The sequence below is a fragment of the Antennarius striatus genome, chromosome 15 (genome assembly GCF_040054535.1).
Source record: "Antennarius striatus isolate MH-2024 chromosome 15, ASM4005453v1, whole genome shotgun sequence".
NCBI classification, from domain to species: Eukaryota; Metazoa; Chordata; class Actinopteri; order Lophiiformes; family Antennariidae; genus Antennarius; species Antennarius striatus.
The window spans coordinates 20311016-20336799 of NC_090790.1; the positions used below are offsets into that span (position 1 = coordinate 20311016).

At 46.3% G+C, this 25784-nt stretch overlaps 3 protein-coding genes across 5 annotated transcripts in view; 1 reads left to right on the forward strand and 2 right to left on the reverse strand.

Annotated features, from left to right (window-relative positions):
• Nucleotides 1–21: 21 nt before the first annotated feature.
• pstpip2 (proline-serine-threonine phosphatase interacting protein 2) lies at nucleotides 22–4641 on the reverse strand. Of its 3 annotated transcripts, XM_068334583.1 has the most exons (14): nucleotides 4550–4641; nucleotides 3517–3617; nucleotides 3162–3236; nucleotides 2657–2691; nucleotides 2452–2558; nucleotides 2300–2362; nucleotides 2133–2225; nucleotides 1978–2023; nucleotides 1450–1529; nucleotides 1277–1375; nucleotides 934–1030; nucleotides 670–754; nucleotides 551–588; nucleotides 22–472 (listed from the first exon to the last, which is right to left on the reverse strand). In XM_068334583.1, exons 1-14 carry the CDS (start codon nucleotides 4577–4579, stop codon nucleotides 426–428), a joined length of 996 nt encoding a protein of 331 aa, XP_068190684.1. In that variant the 5' UTR covers nucleotides 4580–4641; the 3' UTR covers nucleotides 22–425. The 3 variants fall into 3 exon arrangements, with proteins under 3 accessions (XP_068190684.1, XP_068190682.1, XP_068190683.1); XM_068334581.1 differs by lacking the exon at nucleotides 4550–4641 and having other exon boundaries at nucleotides 23–472; nucleotides 3517–4506; XM_068334582.1 differs by lacking the exon at nucleotides 4550–4641 and having other exon boundaries at nucleotides 27–472; nucleotides 551–585; nucleotides 3517–4506.
• A 2862-nt stretch (nucleotides 4642–7503) lies between these two features.
• LOC137608311 (Golgi phosphoprotein 3-like) lies at nucleotides 7504–13370 on the reverse strand. The gene is made up of 5 exons (XM_068334584.1): nucleotides 12879–13370; nucleotides 12306–12437; nucleotides 11431–11545; nucleotides 10772–10932; nucleotides 7504–9778 (listed from the first exon to the last, which is right to left on the reverse strand). The coding sequence occupies exons 1-5, from the start codon at nucleotides 13086–13088 to the stop codon at nucleotides 9515–9517; spliced, it is 882 nt and encodes a 293-aa protein (XP_068190685.1). The 5' UTR covers nucleotides 13089–13370; the 3' UTR covers nucleotides 7504–9514.
• itga1 (integrin, alpha 1) overlaps nucleotides 12363–25784 on the forward strand; it is a 39012-nt gene continuing 25590 nt past the window's right edge. Inside the window, exons 1-4 of the mRNA XM_068334574.1 lie at nucleotides 12363–12499; nucleotides 16330–18713; nucleotides 21092–21275; nucleotides 21717–21969. Coding sequence (XP_068190675.1) covers nucleotides 21921–21969 — 49 coding nt within the window. The 5' untranslated portion in view covers nucleotides 12363–12499; nucleotides 16330–18713; nucleotides 21092–21275; nucleotides 21717–21920. The remainder of the gene's footprint in view (nucleotides 12500–16329; nucleotides 18714–21091; nucleotides 21276–21716; nucleotides 21970–25784) is intronic.

Below are 25784 nucleotides of genomic sequence, written 5' to 3' on the forward strand. Positions count from 1 at the left end.
ACTTCACTTGTCTGTGGTTTTATTGTTATAAAGTCAACAACAGTCTTTACAGGTGAAGTCATTCAAAGTTTCAAATCCAAATTATCACGTTTACGTGTAATAAATAAGTGTTGATTTTTGTTTACTCACATAAACATGTCAAATATGAGACACGGGAGCTACAAAAACCTTTTCTTTATGAGAGCGACCACACCCACATGACCCGCCCTAGCGTTCTTCTGATTGGCTGTTGGATTACTGTGCCCTAACCAATTATCACAGTTTATTTCTGATTAACAGGACTAAATGGAGACAGTTCTAGAGTTCAGGCAGAGACACACAGACCGTAGAATAATTTCATGAACATAATTTAAGAAATAATCCTGTGGCTGATGACATCATTTATGTTAAAGAGTCTGACTTGATTGGACGGCATGTGGGATCTGTCAGAAGTGGATCACGCTGTAGGCGGCGTCCTGCGGCGCTGAGGGTTCTGTAGGATCACATATTTAATCTGTTAGGAACATAAGAAACAAAATGCTAAGCTAGCGTGGATGCTGAGGACACGTACCCCCGCTGCTGGTCATCGGGGGCGACGCCGGACGCCTGCTGAAAACACACAACATCAACGGGAAGGAAACGCTTTGTGACTGGAGTGAAGCATCGGCAGAGGGCGTGTCTGTTCTTTACCTGGTGATTGGTGGAGGTAGCCTAGGGGGCGGGGCCACCGCTCGAGACCTCTGGCCACTGGAGAGTTTCTCATACGCCACGGGGGCTGATGTAGAGAAAGACCGACACTGCTGACACACTGATCTCTGATCCACGGTGCATGTGTGTGTGTGTGTGAGTGTGTCATGTGTTAAAGTGCTTCCCGTGTGTGTGTCCTTGACACACACACACGCTGGTTAATCCTTAATGATTCGGTTCTGAGGTGGACGGTTCCTGTTTTCATACCTGGTGGTCGGTCGCCGGTGTTTTTGAGGGTTATAAAGTGTTCGATATCTTCCTGGACGTCACACTGTTCCAGCGACTTTCTCACTTCCTCATACAGCTGTGAACACACACACATACACACACATACACACAAACACACACACACACACACACATACACACAAACACACACACACTCACAAAGAGAGAGAGTAAAAACAAGACCAAAGGTCACATGAGCTCATCTTTACAGCAGCTTTAGGAGCTTCTCCGCTGAAAACAGGTAAATTAGAGCAGTTAGCACAAATGCTAATGCTACCACACGACTCTCATGCGTAACACAGCCTGGATGCTAACGTGCTAACCTCGTCACTGGTCACACACTGCTGGGAGAGCTGGTTGAGGTGAGTCCAGATGGCGTTCCTCAGGAAGTCGATCCGATCCGTCGCCTGTTTCTCAAACGTCTGCGTGGGAAATCGCGTCCGATCAGCTGGTTGGAGCGACGAGCGTCACGTCCGGACGTCGCGCCGAGCCTCACCTCGCAGGTCGTCATGTGTTCCCTCAGCCACTCCTCCCTGGTCCGCCCCAGGATGGACACGCTCTGGTGATACCACCGGTCTGCAGGGCCAACACACAGCAGCACGGGTCAGCAATCACTCCACCAACCATCCATCCATCCATCCATCCATCCATCCATCCATCCATCATCCATCCATCCATCCATCCATCCATCCATCCATCCTCCAGGCGAACACATTCTCTAGGCGGTTTTCTAATGACAGGGTGAGGATTGTCTAAAACCACAGATGAGATGCTTCTAGAGTAAAAGTCCACAGGAAAGAGGATTCCTCTGGTCGCCATGGTGATCGCTGTTAAATCCATTAACTTTGGTCACATGACACAAAACTAAACAGAAAAAAGGTAGTGTGGATAACAGATAAGGTTTGATAGAAGTCATGGGTCATGGCATTTTGTGTGTGTGTGTGTGTGTGTGTGTGTGTGTGTGTGTGTGTGTGTGTGTGTGTGTGTGTGTGTGTGTGTGTGTGTACCTGATCAGCAAACACACCTGCTTCCTCTGCGTTCTGTGTGGCCTGCTGTGCTTTGGCGTGGAGCTGAAAGAAAGTGATGAAGATGAGGAGGTTTCAGCTTCGCCCGACTGATCTGTGAGCTGACGATCAGAGGAGGAGAAGAAGAAGAAGAAGAAGAAGTTGTTTCTGGTACCCTCTCTGTATTCTTGGTGCTGCTGGTGTTTCGGATCACTTTCTGATCCGCTTCCTCCTTTTCTCGAACCTTCTGCTCATACGTCTTCTTCGCCTGGAGACGACACCAGGAAATCGTGTGACTGACTGACATCAGAGCAGATGAAGTCAGGAGCACGGTTCTCCTACCTCCATGGTTCTCTTGACCTGTGAAGACTTCTGCTTGTGAAGAGCTTCCATCTGCTGCTCCACCTAGAAGGTGGTAGTGAACAGATTAGCACGTGCCGCACGCCGGCGCCTGTGCCTTGGCGCCCGTGCCTCTGCGCTGACGGGCCGCCAACCTTTCTCCTGGCTTCCTTCTGCTTCTCCCTGAACTCCTCCAGCTTCTTGGCCTCCTCCCTCATGCAACGCGCCAGCTGTAAATGTGACAGACTCACATGTTCCGTCTCTGCGAGGGAAAAAACACGGATTACACGCCAGCCAAACCAAGACAGACGGTAAATAATGTGAGCGGCATAATTACAGTCAGAAATGTCAAGCACTCACGTAATTTGAACACGTCCAGGGATTTTTTTAATGTGCTGAAAGACAAGATTACAGAATTAAACACCAGTTTTATACCTAGAACATTCCTTAAAATCAGCTTCAGTTGTTTTTGTTTGGTTGGATCTCATAATTACATTTAATCCCATGTAATATGCAATTAAATAGGAGTTTACATCATTCTGGAATAAACATGGAGGGAATAAAAACCCGACTACGGATAAGCAGTGGAAGATGGATTGATGGAATAAAAGGGACGATGTGAAATTCTTCATTTCGCTTTTCTCTGGACATCCTGATGATTTTATTCCTTAAATAAACACCACAGCAAACCTTCATGACTTTATAGTTCAATAATATTCTGTCTCTTCCTCCACTGCCACCCATTTATTAAATCAGAACGAGTCACACCTGTCTGAACTTCCTTTAACCCATATAAACTAAACTAAACCCATTAGCTCCGAGTTAGGATTAAACCCGATAATCCAGCGATGCCGACGGCTCTTACTTCGTCTCGTTGTGTCCACACACCTTCCGGGACAAGCTCAGCAGGTCTTTGGCGTATCTCTCTTCCACCGACGCCCTGACAGAAACCATCAGAAAAACGTTCATCCATCCCACAAAAGAACAGGTTGTTGGATAAATGAACAGAACCGGGCCATCATGGTTAAACAGCGCTGTGAGCAGTCGTCACTGACGGGATGTGAAACTAATTAAAAGGGGAAGCAGGAAATCAGATTTGAAACATGCGGCCTGGGTGGACCTGGAGCGAAGCTTCACAGAGCGACGTTTGTTCCAGGAGTGCTCCATTTGTCCACCCTGAGACGGACTGGAGCTGTGGATGCTTTAAACCCCGGGGTTACCTGGCTTTCATGAACTCCTCCACCTCCTTGCAGGTCCTCCTGCCATCGTTCAGATACTGGACGATGGCGTCGTAGCCGGCGGTGGAGGTCAGGTCAGAGTTCTGGAGATGATAGAAACAGAATTCAGCAGCCATACCAAACCTCAGACACGTTTCCTGGAACCGACACCCGTCTCTGCTGCTCTGCCCAAACCTGCTCCAGTCTGAAGTTTCCTCAGACGTAAACACAATAACGCCACGGTAACAGACACGCCGTGTAAATGGATGTTTTGAACCGCGCATCTCCATAATTAAGGTGAGCTGATGCTCACGGGCTGTAATCACCACGAGCCGCTGATGTCACCACTTTACTGTCTACCACAATAAAGACTTATTAAAAAATTTGATTTACTTGTGCAAATGATCTGCCCCCCGACCTCCCAGAAATGTATACATTTACAGCACAGAATTTATCCTATGTCCACATTAAATGTTCTTGTTTATCACAGAAAATATTACATTTATTAACACGTGTTATAACAATGACCTGATGGCCAATTCTGATCATCTACTCTTATTTAATGTGATATGTGTGCCAAAATTTAATATCTAATAAATTTAAAAGACTCCAAATACTATGACAAGCGTTATCAACAAACCCTTTCTGCTAGAAATAAATAAACATGTTTGTTTTCATTTTTTCCAAGCAAATATTAATTTAATCTACCATTAAACAGTAATTTATCAGCTCAATGGAATGGTTGGTGTGATAAATATCACAAACAAATGATATTTAAGTTTAAAACTTTTAACTGACTATGTTAATATGGTGATTATATAAACTATTGATTACTTCCTGACCCCTCATCGATCACCTCGAACAGAAGCTAACAAAAAGTTAGCAAAACACATCCTTTCAAAGATTTAAAGACTGATAAGCTCCATAAAATAAGCCGTTAAATTTAAGTCGAACTCCATAAAATAAATAAATAAATAAATAAATAAATCCCAATCAAAACTTTATAAAAAGATAACCCGTTAAGTTAAAGTCAAACCCAGAAGAAGTCTCTGAAGTGCTTCTTCATGACCGGAGCTGCTCCCTCTGGACGCTCCTCTCCGACCAGTGACACAGCCAGCCGGGCACGCGCCTGGCGCGCGCCGGGAAGACTGGCGCATGCGCACTGACTTCAAACAGGACCCCTGTGAGAATCACCAGTCTGTCGTGACGTCAGGATTGTCTGCATGTGCCGCTGGAGTCCCGTTTTGATGACGTGAGGCTTTTTGTTTTTAATTTATATTAGACTGTATTCAATTAAAGGGACAGTAAACTCATTTTAAAGTTATGCATATTATGTTTATCATTATGAAAAAATAAAAATAACAAATTAATTAATAAATTGATTAGCATTACCGACACAGTTGATTAAAGTCTGTCTGTCTAACGGTGCCGCCACCTGGTGGTTGATGAAGGCAGGTACATGATGTTCATCATATAACACAACAACACAATACTGCAATTGTAATTAAAATTAACAAAACACTTGCTGGAGACAAATAACGTCATATAAAAATAATGAAATACTGTATATAACATGAAATATCAGCAGAACAGCTACAGTAAACAATCAAACTGGCTGTTAGGAGTCAGCAGTAAAACAGTCTCTTGATCAGTGTTCTTTATTCAACTTTAACTGTTTGCACTGAACGGCACTGAAGTTAAACTGAACCATGAAATGTTTATATTTTGATCATTTGAACACCTGAGCCGACTGAAGGTGTTGTGTGAAGACGGTTTCAGATTACTCTGTCTTCAATCAGCTGTTACGTTTTATCACTTGTTTATCCTTTCCCCATGAGGTACACACGCAGACACACACACACAAACACACATACACACACACGCTGATAGATGTGTTCTTTAGCTACCAGAGACGTCTTGTACAGGTCATTATGGAACAACAACACAAGCTGTTGACACCTGTGAATGTTGTGTTGACCTGTTACCTGATAAGCATGTTCATAATACACCTGAAGTGAAGTCCCTTCCCCCTTCGGGGTGTGGTCAGAAGAGCAGAGCGACAGGACGGAACATCTTATGTCACCGGTCACACTGTCTGCCTGAAGACTCTATTTACTGTGATACATCCATTATAATTTAACTATGCTAATGTCGCTAACGCTACCGCCCCGGGTCACCTGACCCATCAGGCTCCTGGTGTTTGCAGAGGAAACGAGACATGCCTGAACACGTCCAGGACCACATGTTCTGATCACATGTCCAACATGTTCTACTGATCACATGTATAACATGTTCTGATCACATGTCCAACATGTTGCAATCACATGTAAAACATGTTCTATTGATCACATGTCCAACATGTTCCCAACATGTTCTACTGATCACATTTATAACATGCTCTGATCACATGTATAACATGTTCTGATCACATTTCCAACATGTTCAGTTGATCACATGTCCAACATGTTCCACTGATCACATGTATAACATGTTCTGATCAAATGTCCAACATGTTCTATTGATCACATGTCCAACATGTTCAGTTGATCACATGTCCAACATGTTCCACTGATCACATGTATAACATGTTCTGATCAAATGTCCAACATGTTCTATTGATCACATGTCCAACATGTTCTATTGATTACATGTCCAACATGTTCTATTGATCACATGTCCAACATATTGTATTGCTCACATGTTCTGATCATGTGTTCAGGTCTTTGTGTGTGTTTTGCGTAAACAACATGTTGTTCCTCTGTTGTTGTCTTCACTCTGATTAGCACTAAACATTTATGGGGACATTATATAAGTGTGAATGTCTTCTACTCTTCCTTCTTCAATTGGACACGCTCACATGTTGCATCACATCACCTGCTTCCTCATTGGATGGATCAGCTGTTTTCCCGTCACGTCACGTGATCACGCTGATGATGAATAAAACGGAGACGTGGAAGCTCATTTCACATAAGACTTGAGTTTTCTAGTAAACACGTCCTCTCACTGGGCGTGGTTTGCGTGGACTGGCGGGGATTCCCTCTGACGTCATCAGTTGTATTTAAGCCGGGATGCCGTCATCAGATCTGATCTGTTCCTTCTTGTCGAGACGCGACAGTAACAACAACCGAGGAAGAAGAGAAGCTGGAGAGAAGCCCTTCATGTCTCAGACGATGGACACCCGTAAGTGTCTGCAATCACTCTATCGATTATTGATTATTGATTTGTGCCACAGTATTGATCCTGACCCGTTCCTTCCCACAGGTCTCGCTGTCACCGTGGATGTGTGCGCCCGTGAACTGCGTCACATTGGAGACAGACTTCACTGGAAACACAAGCTGATAGAAATACTGACCAGAAACTACAAGAACGTCACGAAGATCAAATGACGTGACGTCACCGCGGATGGAGACACGGGATTTCTTGGTGAAAACCGGCTTTTCTTCGGAGGAAACCCACAACCTGGATGGTCGTGGGTTTGGACCCCTCCCTGGGTGTGATAGTGACCCTTCGCGTCAAATTCCAACCTGGAGCTCCTACAGGACGAACCCTGGATGGGGGGCGCTCTGTGGGGGGGAGCGGGAACCGAACCGGCCTGGAGGGCGCTGACGGCAACGTGGATGCGTTTATCCACGCTACAGCCTGTGACGTCACATTTACAACTAATATTCTGTTAAAATGTATTTGTGATCATCATGACGTGCTGATAAAAGCTGTTGTTTGTATATTTATTATATTTAACAAAGAAATCACCCGATCACGTGATGTACAGATGCTACACCTGATTTTTATTATTTAAGGTTCAAATAAAAGTATATTGTTTGATAAAAATGTTTTTTGTTTTTTTTATATTATAGGATTAAGGCTTTTTTACCAGACCAGAACACCTGCTAAACGTTCACCAGGTGGAGCTACTTTCATTCACAGGGCGGCTGAACGAGTCCAACAGGTCGGCCAATGATAAAAAAAGAAATGACATCAGCAAAACAGTGCTAAATTCAGGCACTTAAAAGGATCCTTACTTTATTTTGTGTTGTAATACAAAAGCATACAGAATTATACAGGATAGCAGAGAAGATCCCTTTCATTGAGCTCCATTAGATCGTACACATAAAATGACTAATAATTACGTACAAGCCTTTTCTCGGTGGCTACGTCCACAAGTACCCCGGCCCTCCACCCATAGCATGCACGGCCTGTCAGCTGTAAACGGATTAACACTTCATCATACCTGTCGGTATGATGCAGGTAGGGAACACACAGAACCGATGACGGACGCCAGAAGACGACAGGATGACAAGCGGCACCAGAATGAATCCACAACCACGACTTTCACATCCAAACCGTTCCCCAGACCTACCGGTTTTTCATCCGTTGCAGTTTCAGTCTTGAACAGGGATTTATTTATCTGGGGGTCCAGGTAACCCTCCCCTCGTCAGCCCGCAGGAACGCTTCAGATAAAATCTCTAATGACACAAAGGGGACAACTAAAGGGTCGGTTCACCCGAATCACACAAAGCATCGCCTCACCTCCTCCTGGTGGAGCTGGGATCTGCAGAACGTGTCCCTTATGTTCACGATTCATCTCTTTGGTGCAAAGAAGTGTTCAGGAAACATGCTGAGGTGATAAAGGGGTTTCTGGAACCATCGATGAGCATCTTAAAGGGAAATTTGATCAACCCTCATTAGAACAAATAGAACACCAGTAATCTACGAGGGTAACGAAGTGAAGAACGTGTTTCATTTGGATGAACCGACGTCTGCTGGGCTGACAGCATGTGTGTGTATGTGTATGTGTGTGTGTGTGTGGGGGGGGGGTCGTGTTCGGGCTGCCATCCATACCAGAACACGTCTGATGGCTGTTCACCTTTCCTGCATCGTCACAACTCACACCGTTAAAAGACCGTAAATCAACAGAAAACTTAAACGCCCAGAGGAATGATTTCAGCTCTCAGATCCGACAGCGGTAGAAAAATAAGTGGGAATATTTTCATTTTGTGAGCAAAGGTCGCTATGGTTGATAAATTTAAATATCCTATTTTACAAATGCGTTACTCAACAGAAGAAAACCTCTATAAATAAGATTCTAACTACGGGGTTACTGACTGTGCAAAATAGTTGATAAATGAACGGCAGGCTACGCTAAGCATCGATTAGCAACATAAACAGAAATGGAAGACTAGTCGCAATCTATGAACACAAAATGGACCCATAAAAAAAAACACAAAACGGCAAACTAAGAAAAGAAAGTGTGTTTTTGCTAGACTTCGCTTAATTCTTCATGAGGAGCTGGTTACCACAAGGAGATGAAGCGCTTTGAACGCGTTCTGATTCCTCCTCCAAACGCGAGGAGAGGAGAGGAGAGAGAACCTGACAGGGAGACGTGGTGAATCGCTAAAACATTCAGGTAGTCTGACGGTAACCCTTAGCACGTTGTCCCAGGTGGGGATCGGACAGGTGAGCTGTGTGAGGGAGGGGCGAGGGGCGCCGCCAGCCATCGCTAGCCGCCACCTTGCATAAACCCGAGGGGGAAAGTGTGGAGACAAGACCAGGATCTGCTCCTGACCTTCAGAAACAGAATTTTTTTAACTTACCATTGAGGGAAACTTGGTCATAATCTTCATCTGCACCATGATTACTGCCCCCCCCCCGCCCCGCCCACCGCTGTTCTGTGATGTCATCAGCGGCAGCCCCTCGCTTCCTAGTGTTGATGTTTACAAGAATGTCCGGCCCAACGCAGCAGATCCGTTACCCGACCGCGCTGAGAAGTCTTTGTTCACGTAGAGGCCGTTCCAACCAATCAAACGTTACCTGGCGAAGCCCACCACCAATCAGATCGCACTGGGTTAATATGGACTACCACCAACATGTCATCCGGAAGAGATGTACAAACAGGCTCCCCAACCAAAACAGATTGTCTCATTAAAGTGAAGTCCTTCAAGCAATTAAATAACGCCGACCGTCGCCAGATCCTCAGTCCCTCCAGTCAGGGTGGGGGGGGTCCTCATTTGGTGAACGCCGCCACCACGGCCCACATGAGTTCGTTGGCGCTGGGCTTGGCGCTCTCCTTCTCCGGCTCCAGCTCCAGCAGGGCGTGGACCCGCTTCATTCCCAGGTCGTACTGCTCGTCCTGGAGGGGGGCAAAGGCGTTCTCCAGGACGTCGGACGAGTGGGCCAGGAGGATCAGGGCGAGAACCCGCTTGTCCATGCGGTGGGGGTCGTTCACCCACTTCTCCAGAACCGAGTCCTGGACCTTCTTGACGAGGCGCTGCGGGCGAGGACACGGCGAGTCAGAAAAACCACCATTTAGTAATTATTAAAAGTAACTCACCAAATGATTTGTTAAGTTTCAAATATATTCTTCCTTCATATAAAACTGTTTGATTTCATATTTGTGTTTTAAATTTTATTTAAATTTATACCGAAAGACCTGGTTCTCCAACAAGCTACCCAACGCGACCTGAGACAAAGAACTTTCAATTCTGTGCTGCTATCGCCTCTGGAGCCGTTCACACACGTCACCTTTACCACACCTGGTCAGAGCGACGTCACTGATCACACCTGCAGCTAAAGAACCTGTGCTAAGTCTCTCATGCTAGCCCTCTGCTAACAGTGGCTTCATGTTCACCTGATAATCACTTGAATTTCTTAAAAACAATCATTTCTTTGTGGAAACGTGTCGTTTATTCTTCACCATGATGTAAGTTTAAAAGAGAGAGAAGACATAGTTCTTCACACAGCCCCACCAAGACCTGCCTGTTAGCGAATATTGATGGGTGGGGTCAGGGCATTAATGACTTCATACTGAATGGTAGAACTGGTCCACATTTAACAGGAACAAAAGGATTCCTCTGGAAACAGAAACAAAGCCTCTAAAGAATCAACCGGATCAGCAGCTCTGGATCAGAGCACAACAACCAATTTATTACTTATCAACATCTGAAGCCTTCAGAAAAAGTTGTAACCAAACACTACTTCCTGTTTCATCTGGAATAATTCGTCAATCATTTTGTTTCGTTCCTATTTTTCTGTGTCATGATGATCTGGGTCGGAAGAAGATATTTGACTAGGTGATAAGAAGCCATTCTTTTGTTTGGCTGTTTCTAAAGATCATAACAAGCAGTACCAGTAAAGTATTTGGGCACACCCTCCCAGCGCCTGAACGCAACGGTTCCTCTGAACCACAGACCTCCACTTCTTCTGCTACAGCCCACGCTGATGCCAGGTTCCATCCTGATCCGTGAGGGAGGGGACGCCTCACCTGTTTAATGCTGCTGTTGGTGAGCGGATGTGTGGTCATGTCGAACAGCAGGAAGTTCTGCTTCTCTGTGGTGAGGACTCCTTTCTCCACCAGGTTCTTGGCCAAACGTTCTCGGACGTTTCTCAGCTGGTAATGCAGCTTCAGGGGATTCCACGTCTCTCCTGAAACACACGAGACGCTCAGATCCACAGCTGACGTCACGCTAACACTCGAATCCCTAACAGTTCCGTACGACTTAAACGTTTGTACTGCCGATTCCAGCATAAGACAATAAAGGTGTACAGATAAAGCTCCACCCCCGGCCTCCCCAGGAAGAAAAGATTGAAACATGTGAATGACTTAACATGTGTGTGCTTAATTCAGAGCGGCGTCTTGGTGTCGCCGCCACTGATGGAAGACTTCTAATGAGGGTGTGGCTAATTCATTCATGCTGCATCTAAACAGGGAGGATGCTAACATCGCCCCGCCCCATCGCACTCACACCCATACACACACACACACACACACACACAAACCAACCCCAACGGCCTGTCCTCCCTCTGAATCAACAAACCTTAAGGAAACACTGCCTTACATAAGACCAAAGAAATGAAGCAGCAGAGTGGGGGAGGGGTCTGTATGAGGCATCATCATCATCATCATCATCAGGATGCACTAACCGCTCAGCAGCTCTATCCAGCTCTGGACGGTCTCTAGAGGCTGGGTATCCTTTATGTGCTTCAAGGCCTCATCCAGCAGCACGTCGCCCGTCGGGGCGTCCGACTTGCAGATCACCTGAGCAAACAGAAGCGAGTCGGTTTGAGCTGGGGCAGCGTTAACACCCGTGTCACTCACATCCTGTGTGAACAGGAATCACTGATGAGTAAACAACAGAAGAAGAAACGCTTCCTGATGAGCACAGAGCCAACGGGGAAGGAATCCAAAACAGCTCACAATCTGCTTTACAATCTGTGACCTAAAGTAGTTTTGTTTTTTTTAAATTTAATTCTGACGGACAACTCAAACATTACGATGTTTTCTTTTCATAAAACTTTTGATACACAAACATTACTTCATCATTGTTGTCCCCCCCCCCCACATTCTGGAACTTTATTTTGCAGTTTGTTACACGCTGACCTTATGTAAGAACTGCCAAGCCTCCATTGTAAATAAGACTTTGTTCTGTATGACTTGTCTGGTTAAATAATAGTTAAATACAGAAGAATCTGCCTCACATGCTTCTGTTTCATAACTAGTTTTTTTCACAAACTTTCTACACAAAAACACCAAATACTTCATCACTATTGTTGTTGTTTCTTTGCCGTTTTTGGTCATTTTTATTGAGCATTTTTGTGAGAACACAGTAATAATGTTTGTTTCATAACTTTCTCACATCTGATTTGCATTTTATTTTGAAGGGTCAACCACCGACGCCGTTTGTTTCTTATTTTCCCGGCTATTGTCCTCTTTTAAACCGGAAACACGACCAACTGTCCGGTCGAGCGTCGCGCGGGCGAAACACCTGTCCGCGCAGGCGACCACGTGACCGGCTCACCTTCCTCGACAGCAGGCTTTTCCTCCGGACGCCGCAGGCCTCCAGCTGCAGCCGCCCCCTCAGAGCCAGTTCGACCAACATGCAGCCGCGGAGGCCGGAAGAGATGCAGTCGTTCCAGAAGGACGTGTAGCCCTGGAAGAAGAGGCAGCTAGCTTAGCATCAGCTGACGTGTTCCTAGCGCAGTCGCTCGCCAGGTAGGATGTCGAGGTGTAAAAAAAAAAAAAAAAAAAAAAAAACGTCAGTTGACGCAGCGACAGACGTAGACAGGTCGGTTGTTGTTGACTAGTTGCGTTCAGGTAGTAAATATTTAAGGAATCCCGCAGCCGGAAATGAACGCAAACGGAGAAATAAGAGCGGAGGTATAAATAGTGACGTGACACGTCCGAGGCTAATCACAACCATCTGCTAATCGGCTAAACGTCAAACCGGGGTCACATTCACGTCAACTCAACCGGGCACTAGTTAACGTTAACTTAGTTGACTGTTCGTGACGTCACGCGAACGCTGGTTAAAGTGTCGCTGAACCGACGCGGCGGTGAGAAGCCTCGCTGTCGGACGAAGGCAAGCCCGCACCTCCCGGTCCTTGAGGCCCAGCAGCAGCACTTCCTCCATCAGCGTCAGCCGCGTTTCCTTCGAGTCGCCCTTGTCGTCGTCCTCTTCCTCCGCGCGGCGCAGCTCGTCTTCCTCCGCGCCGGACTCCCTCTCCTTCTCGGCGGCGGCGGTGCGGATGGCCTCTGTCCGCCTCTGAACGAGGCCCGCGGTCCGGTGTGTTAGAGAGGCCATGTTCGGTGCTGTGGAACGATCGAATCGGAAGAAAAGCGCCAACCCCGACCAGCCAGAAAGCCGCGCAGCATGTAACCGGAATATTATCGGTGAAAACGGGGAACAGATTTCGGTGGGGGAAAAAACAGCCGTAGGTTAAACTCGGCTCGGTATTCCTACGTCGACTCTGCCCACTTCCTGATCCAACATGGTGGCGCCAGCAGTGACGTAGATGTGAGCCGACCTCAACGTAAACACATCACGCCCGTGGCCTTCAGGGCCGTCGGAAATACCGCAATCAACATAGTGAGACGTTTGATGACCCAAAAGTCAGCAGTTTATCACATTAAATAGATGAATATAAAAGGGTTGACTTCGAGGACATTATTTTAAACTGTAAAGATGGAGTATATTAAATAAATTTAAAACGTCAGATTTGAGTGTGTTGTTCAAATCGTATGTCATATTTACATTTAATTAGCCAATGCTTTTAGAAATTTTGATTAAATATGCTTTATTAATCTAAAAAAATTTTGAAAGCAAACCATATGGTAACCAGTAAGAAAACGTTTTTCAAAATGTAGTTCATGAAATATATTAAAATTTGTATATCAGTTTGATATAAATAAATCCCTTTTTAATTCTAAGGGAAATTCTATATATCTGCTCAAAAAATACATAAATACAAGAGTTGCACAATAACAACAGACCAAGAAAAACACAAGAACAATTGTTGGGACAAATCTTAACATTTTATATTTTCAATTAATTATACACACAATACATTTTTTATTAATTATTGAAAAGATGCATTGCTGACTGTCTCCACATGGTGGCAGGCTGTGAGCAGGACATGAACGACACGTATTCTGGGATTCTTCCACTTCTTTGCAAACTCATCTGTTCTTGAAACTTGATATGACTGAATGATGATTTTAATAAAGTTGCGCAGGAACATAATCTTCATTTTTCACTTTGACTGGATCAGGAAAGGTACATCACAACCCCATAAAATAAATCATTTCCTAAATACAGACGTCAAAGAAAGTCCATAGCGAGACAAACTTGTTCATTATTGCTCATTTGTCATTTTACATTATTTTTTCCTATTTTTTTGTATGGTTAGCGTCTCTGGGTTTCCGGCTGCCCACTGTTAGCAGGAATACTTTGTTATTGGCAGAGGTCCATTTGATGATGAAGCAAATTAAACTGCTCTGCCCTCCACTTGACCTGACTGCTTCTATCTCCTTCTGTCGGACAGACTCCACCGAGTCGCTTCATGGTGATCTGTCGCCAAGGTAGGGCAGAAAAACGGGAGCAACACACAAATGTGTGAAACAACAGGGTGGTTTAGTTAGCATCTGTTTTGTTAGAACAGAAACACAATAAGTCGGGAGCACAAAGCCTGGCCCACAAACAGGCCACTACTAAATGAAGTCCAGTTACCATCGCTGTTCATTACCTACACCTGTGCTTTCTGCTCAGGTGGCAAGAGGATGATTTGTCCCATGGTCTTTAAACGTAGCACAAGCATAAAAGGTCTTTTCCAGGAAGGAGTTTGTCTCCAGATTCTGCATCCATGCAAAGTCAAGAAATTCCACACAAGGAATGATTTTATAGGATTTATTTCATAGGATGAGGACCAGAGAAGTTAATATTTTTAAACAGGCTGATAATTTAGAGATGACATCATAGACATAAACTATGTTGATAGACATTCATTTAATTGTGCGTTTTGTCTTAATGAGTGTATCTGAGGTCTTGAATATCTGTCAAACTAGTAATGATAATAATGTGGCACCAGTTTTTTCTGGGAGGGGGGTCATGGTCAGGTGTCGCATTATTAAGGGTCAAACCAACATGGGGCTGTTGCTTAGGTATAATCAATATAATGAGGCTTTGGTTCCTCTTGTGTCAAGTTTTTTCTTTTAGATGACATAAAATCTGTTGAATGACCTCATTCTAAAAACAGAAGTATGGATGATTCATCAATAAAACAAACGGACATTTATCAAGCTTTACTGAATGGAAGTAACACAGTCTCCTCTGGTAGTAGACCTCACTTCATTTTAAGATCATCTTGTCTTGTATAAACAGGATGTTGTATTTTTTAGATCTGTTCCATCAGTGTCTGCCTTCATTAAAACTCATCAATATAAAGTTGAGTTTTTGGTAAAGCAAATCGATTTAGAATTTAATTTAAAATGATTGAAATCTCATGACTGAGGCATTTGAATTTAATTTTATTCTTAAAAATACTCCAAATATGAAGTACTCAATGTTTGATTAAAACTGTAGCTTGGCTAATTTTACATTCCCTCTCACTTTATAAACTTATGTTTTGCATGTAAAACCTGTATTTTTACAGTAACTCAGCTAAAAAATGAATTTAGTGCAATATAAAATAGAATATTTTTCTCTGAAAGATTACAGTGTAGAAGTACAAACTCAATATTCTTAAGTGCATCAGTTTTTCTGGAGTACTGCAGCGCTTCTATTCACTTCTCCTGACGTTCAGTCTGTCGGTAAACGTGTTGAATGCGTCCCTTTATAAAGACGTAAACCCAAATCCTCTCTGCCAAAGAAGTCGTAACACCACCAGTAACAAACACGGCCTTCTATTCTCAGTAAGTGTGGCCTTAAAAATTCCCTGGAGAAATGATTCCCCAGACAGTCGGAAATATGCCTCGTGTAAACAGCGTCACGGCCGGACAGCTGCTCTGACCATATAGGTAGAAGATCTGAACCCAGTCCAGCCCGAAGAGACGGATCACAGCGAAGCCTGGAATCAGTCAAGTCACTGTGGATCGTGGACGCGTGGAACCTGTCAGACTAAACACGGTTCCAAATAGAGAAGAACCTGAGACACGAGTTGAATCCATTCCCTGACTGAACTCGTATGTCAGACAACATTTAATTTAAAATAACGAACACGGCTTGTATCTCAGATTCTTTCCTCGCATGTCCAACAAAAGCACGGACAGAGTGACGACTCGTATCTCGAGGTCCCACTGCAGATATTTTTAAAGCATGAAATAAGTAGACCTCCTCCATCCAGCCAGGGAAAACCATGTTTCTAAAGGTAAATGTGGGACTCGACATAAATCCGTCCTGCCGTCTCGGCTCATCATCTGCTGCCCCACGGACTCCATCAATAAACCTTCGTGTCCCAGTGAAGCCTGGTGGAGATCTACAGTTTCAAATGATCCGAACAAAACATCTGCATTTTTCACTTAGTGCACGTTTCTCACTGATCCTGCAGTTCTGGTCCTGACAAGGAGGCAGAATGACTCCCCAGAGTCCTGAAGGAGGCCACGCTCAGGCCCATATTGGAGCCATTTCCTGTCTCTGGAGTGGGCAAAGGGTTGACCTTTGGTGCCCCCTGGATGTAAACGCACAAGAACACACTCGCATGTTTGAGACAACACCCCCGTAGAGAGACGTGGAGGACTCACTTACCATTACGGCGGTAAGTGAATTACAGACCCTCTCAATCGGCGCTTCGTCTCCGAACGGCTAACGGCAGAGAAAATATAATTAGCTTTAATAGCTGGTGATGTTCTAAAGCCGCAGAGAAACGCTGGCAGGCTGAGAAAACGCAGAGTCAGTCGTGTGTAGACGGTCCAGAACAAAGATCCTATCGGTTTCCTCGCAGCTTGTTGTAATAATAGGAAACTAGATCGGAAAATAAGCAGAAATAATTGGGGAATTTGCCGTTTATTGAAACAGAAGCCAGGTGTGATTCCTGTTCGGTGTGACAGCAGGTCCAAGGGCAGCCAGGTGGGATCAATAAGTCACAATCAGGCTGATAGCTGCAAAATAATGTCTGCTTCAACATCTGCTCCGGCTCAGCACAATTACAGGAAGTGTTTCGCCTTCGCCCCGTTCACAGGGACATGAATAATAAACACCACGACGAGGCCACGCCGCCATGCCGCCACGCCGCCGAGCACGAATGACCCAGAGATCACAATGACCTCACAGCCGAGGCCGGAGTGCGTGCCGTATCTGGGACACCCATCACATTCCCATAGGTCTGATGGTGTGTTTACACTCTGCAACCAGCCTTTGTTAAGCTGACTCACTGCTGCTGATGTCGTTTCATCGTCACATTGAAAGCAACGCCGCGGCGTCCGCTTCAGGAAGGAGGCGCCGACTGCGAGTCATTTCCTGTATCTGTGAGGCCGACACAGGAAACCCTCTGCTGGAGGAGGAGGATGTGAAGACCCCCCCCCTCCAAAAAAAAACTAGACGTCTCCAACGTGCTCCAACGACGGTCGAGCTACAACCCGTGACATCCGACAGGAAGTACCGCCGTGATGTCATCGTGAACAAGCGCAAATTGTTTGTCAAAACCAGTCTCATCGGACAAGGAACTGATTTTGACAAACGATCCGGATCAGGTTCGATCCCTAACCTGATCCTGGTCCTGATCCTGATGCCGATCCTGATTCCGATCCTGATCCCAATCCCGATCTCAGTCCCGATCCCGATTCTGATCCCAATGCTGATCCAGATCCCGATCCGGATCCCAATGCAGATCCTGATCCCAGTCCTGATTCCGATTCAGATCCTGCTCCTGATGCCAATCCTGATCCCAATCCCGAGTCTGATCCTGATCTAGATCGAGATCCAAATCCAAATCCCGATCCTGATCCAGATCCAGGTCCAGATCCAGGTCCAGATCCCAATCACAGTCACAATCCTGATCCTGATCCCGATCCTGATTCCAATCCAGATCAAGATCCAGATTCTGATCCCAATCACAGTCAAAATCCTGATCCCAATCCCAATTATGATCCTGACCCAGATCCCGATCCAGATTCTGTCACTTCTAGGATGTTCAGTTATTTATTCTTATCTTTCACCATCTTTAATCCCATTTTGCAAAAGCTCAGTGAAAACGTGATCCAGAATCCCTCTGAAAACTGGATTCACCTCAGAGTCCGCTGACCCAGGATTCACCTCAGAGTCCGCTGACCCAGGATTCACCTCAGAGTCCGCTGACCCAGGATCACCTCAGAGTCCCCAGACCCAGGATTCACCTCAGAGTCCGCTGACCCAGGATTCACCGGCGCACAAAGTCCTTCAGAAGCTTCAGGCGACGTTTCAGTCGCCGTTAGCTCAGAGGCTAACGTAAGGTCTTCAGACGCGTCTCCCAAACACTCTGACACTAAAATGTTTTGATTCAGGCAGAAAATGACTTGTTGAAACTCCCTGATAAGATGTGAAGGTCTGGAGTGAGAGTATGAAACCGCTGACATGTGAAAACAAGCAGCGTTCACGTCACGCGTGTGATTGCAGCGAGTGGCGGGAAAAAACCCCCGGAGAGGAACCGAGACAGGAAGTGTTCCTCACTGAGCTTTAGAACCATTTTAAGGTTATTCTTTAGTTGGTTTGCAGTGTAACAGTGAAAATACTGGATTCTTAGCTTCACGTCTTCGTCACGCGTGTGCGTGTTCACGCAGCGGTTTCTCGGAATTCACCAAGCAGAGCTGAAAACGTTCTTTTTTTGTGTGATCCTCCCTTTCCTCCGAGCTCTGCTCGGATTCTGCAGGAAGTCCTGAACAATGGGTTCCCTCCAGAGGTTCTGAAGGCCAGCTGCTAGACGCTCTACACGCCGCGCAGACACACACGTGTCACACGGTAAGGCTCGCACACACACACGCATCTGAAAGTCGATGTTTAGCATGAACGCTACTCAGAACCCTCCGTCGTTAGCGTGGTGACACCTCGACCGTACGCCGATCACATGACCTCGTGGCGACGCGAGGAGGAACCTCGGGTGATCTAAACGCCGCTGTTCCCCTCGGCGCCGGCCGCTAACGACGACCAGATGACTTCACCGTTGGCGGCCAGGGGGGCGGGGCATGTCTGCACCAGACGTGGGATTTGCGGTTGAAGAGGTCCAGCCCTCCTGATCTCAATCATCAACCGGTTGCCCCGGGGGTGGGGGGCGGGGTACCGCAGGGTCAGACTCACACACATGATATTCCCACCACGGCGTACACCTGAGGAGATCAGGCACCTCCCCCCCGCCCCTCCAGACCGGAGCATCTGGGCCTGTCTCCGCCTCCTGAAATCATGATCGCCACTGGAGATGCAGAAAAGCCCCCCCGAGATGAAATCTGTTAAACGTTAACCTCCAAAGTTATGACAGGTATTCAGAAACAACCCCCGCCCCCCCCCCCGAGGGTCACCTGAAGCCGAGGGACGGAGAACAAATTGGTTCAATAAAGTTATTCAAAAATCTTCTTCTTCTACTGTCTGAACTTTGCCTCCACGTTGTAAATCATCCTGGTGGAAGTCTCCTGTATATCGTCTGCCTCCTGAACCCAAAGGTCAAAGGTCATTTTATTCACAAAGACAAAATGGGAGCCTGAAGAAGCCTTTTCTGAAGCTGATTGGACGTCGTTCCATTTCCTGTCCAGATGAACTGACACCAGCATCTGGGAACGACCCACGTTCCTGGAAGTGGTAGGCCGTCGTCGTCACGAGCTCAGGAGCAACGCGTGACTCCGCCCACTGGGGGAGGAGTCACTGCCCGGTGTGTCTGAGGGAGACCTACCGGGATGAAACCGACACTCTGGATCTGTGTTGACAGAGTCGAGGGGTCGCGACCCCATACAGGCCCGGGGTGGGATGGAGCGAAACTCCAGGGGGCTGTCAGCAGCTCAGAGAGGATGATGAAGGCCCTGGAAGGAGGAGGAGGAGGAGGAGGAGGAGGAGGAGGATGAAGAGGCTCTCACTGATGAGCACATGTTGGATTAATGTCTCCTGAGAGGCTGGACGATGACTTTAAAGATGGCGTGTTGATCTCCGGTCACATGATCAGACGCACACATGACCTGGCGCTCAGGACCGTGTGTCATCTCCAGGTCCTTGAAGGCCTTGAAGAGAAACATGAGGGAGAAAAACACGGAAAGCCTTTCTGTCGTCACGTCGTTAGCATGAAGGAACAAACGAAGGCCGTAGACGAGGAGCTCTCCTGGTTCTGGTTCACCTCCACCTTCACGGGGAGACGGGTTCTCCTCCAGGAGGAACTTTTAAATTTAATCTGTCTTTGAGACGAAGCAAATGCAATCTTCCCTCTCTGGTTTTTGTCTCCAGTGTCTCCTGAGGGACACGTCGGCTTCTTCTTCTCCTCCTTCTCCTGTGTGGATGACAAATGGTGTATTTTGACTATTCCTGTTTACTCCCTGCTGCCATCCTGATCAGGACTCCCTGGAGGATTCCGCTCCACTTTACCCACAATCCTCTTGTATACATCACGCATTCCTGTGAGTGGGGGAGGAAGCCTCCCGATCGACCCGTCTGCGAGGGAACATCATCTGTGACGTCAGTTTCCTGCACTTAAAGGACTTTCTGGATCCGGGATGCACCGTTTGCGTGGTTACCTCTGCGACTCAGACGGGCTTCTCTGATTGGACGATAGAAATGCACTGGTCTCCTGTTTGGAGAAAGTTCTGTGAAGTTGAATGAAGATGCCGCTGACCCGTCCGAGGCCTCGAGCGTCGGGATGAAGACCAGAGGACGGGAAGGAAAGCGTTTTTACGATGCTGAGGGGTGTGAGGGGTGAGGAAAGGGGGACACGGGTGAGACGGAAACCGATCGGAGTCTTCCTCGAGCCTCACACGTCTGAAAACAGGAAGCCCTCCTGTGAACTCTGACCTTCCAGTCGTGCACTTCAACCCTTCGTTGTGGCGTAGTCTTCCTCGCTGTGTGCAGGCCGTAACAGTTGAAGTGTTTGAGCAGTAACTAACCGATTCTGTGAGCTACGGCGTCACATGGCGGCCATGTTTGTAGTTCTTTTATGCAGAAATTTGTGACATTTTTATTCACAAGTTGTTTCGTTCGTTCAGGCGTGAAGCATCTCAGCAGCACACAAGAAAACCACAGCGTGAAACGAAACATGAACAGGCCGTACCAGCTGGAACAGGAAGTGACATCATCACAGAGGGGCGGGTTTATATTCTAATTTAATCTGCATTTGTTCTTCATGTTTTGTTTTTATTGTATTTCAGAAGTGTTTGGGGTTCGATCCGGCAGCGATCCAGAGGAACGTTTCCTGTGAACACACCTTGAACTTCCCATGAGAACTGTTTTCTCACCAGTTGCCCCCGGAGCCATAAATCTGCCCCCAGAGGGTTTCAGCCTTTCACTCTTGGTGCAACAGGATTGTGATTCTGGTGTAAAGTTTTATTCCAGGTTGTGACTGGGATCTGACTGGCGTGAACAAACCTCATATGTAGACAGTTGTAACCACACACACACACACACACACACACACACACACACACACACACACACACACACACACACACACACACACACACACACACACACACACACACACACACACACATAATTTTACTTGCTTATGTGGGTGAAATTTAACATTAACTAAAAAAAATTTTAATTTCAAAAAGTTTTTGTGATTGAAGGGAAGTCTTTCACTTAAAATTATGATTAATTTACTAATAATCTCTCTCTGTGCTCCTGACCAAAGCGCACAAACGTAGCTCATATAGTCCTGCGTAAAAACGAACTCCTCTCAATGCTCCTCCTCTTCCTCCTCCTCCTCCTCCTCCTCCTCCTTCTCCTCTTCCTCCTCCTCCTCCTCCTCCTCGCTCTTCTGCATCTGTCCAGTCCGCTCATCAGAGCGACACGCAATGGAACGGAGCTCATCCGTCGCGGTGGAGTCATCGTGAAGGTGGACCGTGGACCGTCACAGGCAGGAAATGCCTCCTGCGCTCCTTTAGCGGCTCCGCTTCTGTGTTGGTTTGACGCGGCGCGTAAGGAGAGGAGAAAGTCTGTGGAATAAGTGAAGCTCCGGGACAGCGGTGCGTCAGGATGCTCGGAACCAGCGGCCGGTTCGCTTTGCGGGCAGCAGCAGTCGTTGGTGAGTGAACGCCGAGACGGGGTAGCGCGTCTGCGCCGTTTACGCATGAAATAACGAGGATGGCGCGTCTTTTGCGCACGGCAGTTTCGCTCTTCTCAGTCTGGTGCGACTGAATGCACCCATTAAGGGTGTCACTCACTGAAAGGTGGTGCAACAGTGTCCCCGTCAAATGCCCCGCAATACTTTCCGATGTCATTTCTCAGCGGTTTGGCGCTCCAGGCGCGGCTTTGACGCGTAATTGGCACATTAGTGTCCGTCACATGACGGCACGGAGCTCTAATTGAACGGTGCACGTCCCGGTGTTCACGGACCAGCGCTGCAACTTCATGGAAAAATAATCCTCCTCTAATGAAGCGTTTGTGCAGCGTCATCGTGTCGAACCGAACCGAACGGAACCGAACGGAACCGGAAGATCACGTGGATGAAAAAGACGTTCCAGTGATGACCTGGTCTGAATTTAAACTTAAAAGTGGATTTGATGTTTTAGTGCCAAAACGCTTCAAAACGGTGATGATAGAAAGTACCGGGAACCAACCGGACACACACACACACACACACACACACACACACACACACACACACACACACACACACACACACACACACACACACACACACACACACACACACACACACACACACACATCTCCTTCCCGTACACCGAGAGGAAGAAAGAAAGTTTATCTCATTCCTTCACGGACATGTGATGGACATTAGAGAATTGAGTTAGAGGTGTGTGTGTGCGTGCGCGTGCACGTGTGTGTGTGTGTGTGTGTGTGTGTGTGTGTGTGTGTGTGTGAGAGAGAGAGATCAGGTGCATTAACTTCCCTAATTCTGACCCACACGTGACCTCTTGAAGTCGGTTCCACCTAAGACTGACTCGCCCTGAACGCACAGAGGTTGGGAGACGCAGTCCAGGTGAGCAGTATGACATCACCCAGGTAACACCTGGGGGTCACACAGGTGACGTCACACTGCACCCCTCGTGGTCATGGCGTTGGTTTGAGACCACCGGACTTTGTCGCAGAGAGAGGAAGGGTGGAGAACCCAACTCCAACTGATTTAGATTCCTCAGCATTCCTTACTGGGATGTTCTCACGTCTCCGATGGGAATCTGTTCTTGGAGAGCAGCAGAAGAGATGGAAGCCTGTGAGGTCAAAGGTCACAAGACTTCAGACATTAAAGCTGGGAGTTGAATTTATCAGTCTGAGGGCTGAACGGCCATCGCCCTCATTAGGAACACGGACATAGGTTCAGATTTCACGTGACATGTTAAAATGACTCAGCGGATATCAAACTCAGTGACCAGTTTTCTCTGATGTCACTTCCGGTGGCCTTTTGGTATTTCCTGATGACATCATCGGCAACGTTTCCTCCTTCTTTTCTTCACATCTCTGTGAAATTCTGAGCGGGAAATAAACCCAATTGTGTAGCTCCAGTAGGAACTAAATGATGTAGGAACCAATGTTGTCCTCCTGTAGGAACTAAATGATGTAGGAACCAATGTTGTCCTGTAGGAACTAAATGATGTAGGAACCAATGTTGTCCTGTAGGAACTAAATGATGTAGGAACCAATGTTGTCCTCCTGTAGGAACTAAATGATGTAGGAACCAATGTTGTCCTCCAGTAGGAACTAAATGATGTAGGAACCAATGTTGTCCTCCAGTAGGAACTAAATGATGTAGGAACCAATGTTGTCCTCCTGTAGGAACTAAATGATGTAGGAACCAATGTTGTCCTCCTGTAGGAACTAAATGATGTAGGAACCAATGTTGTCCTCCTGTAGGAACTAAATGATGTAGGAACCAATGTTGTCCTCCTGTAGGAACTAAATAATGTAGGAACCAATGTTGTCTTCCTGTAGGAACTAAATGATGTAGGAACCAATGTTGTCTTCCTGTAGGAACTAAATGATGTAGGAACCGATGTTGTCCTCCTGTAGGAACTAAATGATGTAGGAACCAATGTTGTCCTCCTGTAGGAACTAAATGATGTAGGAACCAATGTTGTCCTCCAGTAGGAACTAAATGATGTAGGAACCAATGTTTCCTGGTCAGGTTTCTGTCAGGAAGCATTAACTGAGGCTGACGCTGAACTCTGAATGTTTTACTAGTTGATGTTAACTATTGGTGGATTAACTGAGAAACTTCCTGAAATCAAACAGACATCAAACATAAAGGGGCGTGTCTGACTGCTGATGAGCAGGAAGTGACATCAGCACATCATTCATGTCAGTGTGGTGGAACACCTCAGTGGAGTAAAGCTGGGCTTAGCCTCTACACCCCCCAGGAGAAAATTCATTCAGAGGTACAGATGTTGAAGTTACATTACGGTACTACAGGATTTTATTATTATGGGATGTTTTAATGTCATGTAATTGTTTCTGGTCAGTCTAAGGGAATAAAACTTTAGTATTTAGAGTAGTAATGAGATTACTTTAGTATTTAGAGTAGTAATGACATTACTTTAGTATTTAGAGTAGTAATGACATTACTTTAGTATTTAGAGTAGTAATGACATTACTTTAGTATTTAGAGCTGTAATGACATTACTTTAGTATTTAGAGCTGTAATGACATTACTTTAGTATTGAGAGCAGTAATGACATTTTAATGGAGATTAGAAATTCAAAATTTATCGTGAATAATTATTTTACAAACAGCCTCTCAGAACCAGTTGAGGCCTACATGAAGTTTAGATTTTTTGCGCATTGGTTTCCTGACGTTGAACAGATCAAATCAGCAGCCGGACCTCATCATGGGTTCTCAGCAGGTCGTCACATGACTCATCTGAGTCCTTATGTGTAACAGGAGGTGATGTCTCCAGGCCCGTCCTGATAAAGATGAGCTTGTGCGTGTTGTGAAAGTGGAGGCAGGAAGTGACAGAACAGAGGAGAGAATGGTTTGTTAAAACCACAACCACCCCCCCCCCCCCCAGACGGCCGTGAGCGTCATCTACAAAGTGGAGGTGATAAAACCACCGAGGCGTTGCTTTAATGGCTGTTATTAACATGCTGCAGTTAGTCGTTATCACGCCTCTTGTATGTCAGCACACGTGAACATGTTGTGACCAGCGTGTGTCATGTGACTCCAGGATTGATCTCCACGCAGCGTTTGAAAAGCCGATCGTCTTCTGAGTGCCCCCCACCCCCACCCCCCATGGAGATGCGGCATCACATCGGTTTAAACCTCCAGGAAGGTCACGGAGGTCACAGCCGTGGAACGCTGTGAAAGCATTCACGTGTTCTTCACCCTTCATCGCTCGCCATCACGCTTCCTTTGGCCCCCCGTCCCGTCGGGGTGTGGTCCATCCATCCATGTTCTGTAGGCGAGAAGATCGCAATCGTCAGTTTGATTCGACCAACTCACCCCAGCTGCATATTCCTGGAGGAACCTGGAGAGAACCCACAAGAGGGGGGAGCCTGGGGGGATCTCTGACGGGTAAAGAGGTCAGAGGTCAACGGATAGCGATCCGTCTGTAGCCTCATTCTGGTCAACCTGGATTCTTACGCCTCACAAACGTTTGACGACCAAACGTTCAGATTATGGTCTGCTTTTAACCCTTTAAAACTGAACCACAAACGAAGTCCAGAAAATTCGGTCTCAATGGAACCGCCTGACAGATATGTCCAGAAAATTAACATAAATTTGTATATGTGAGCTTTAATTAGTGTAATTATTGCTAAATCCGCAAAAAAAAATTTTTTGCGTGTCTGGTTCTGATGAAGCCGATCAAAACCGGATTCATCCGGTTCACACAGTCTTTAAAATCTGAATTCATGTCGCTGGTGCTCTGGAAACTGACCCATCGTCTGA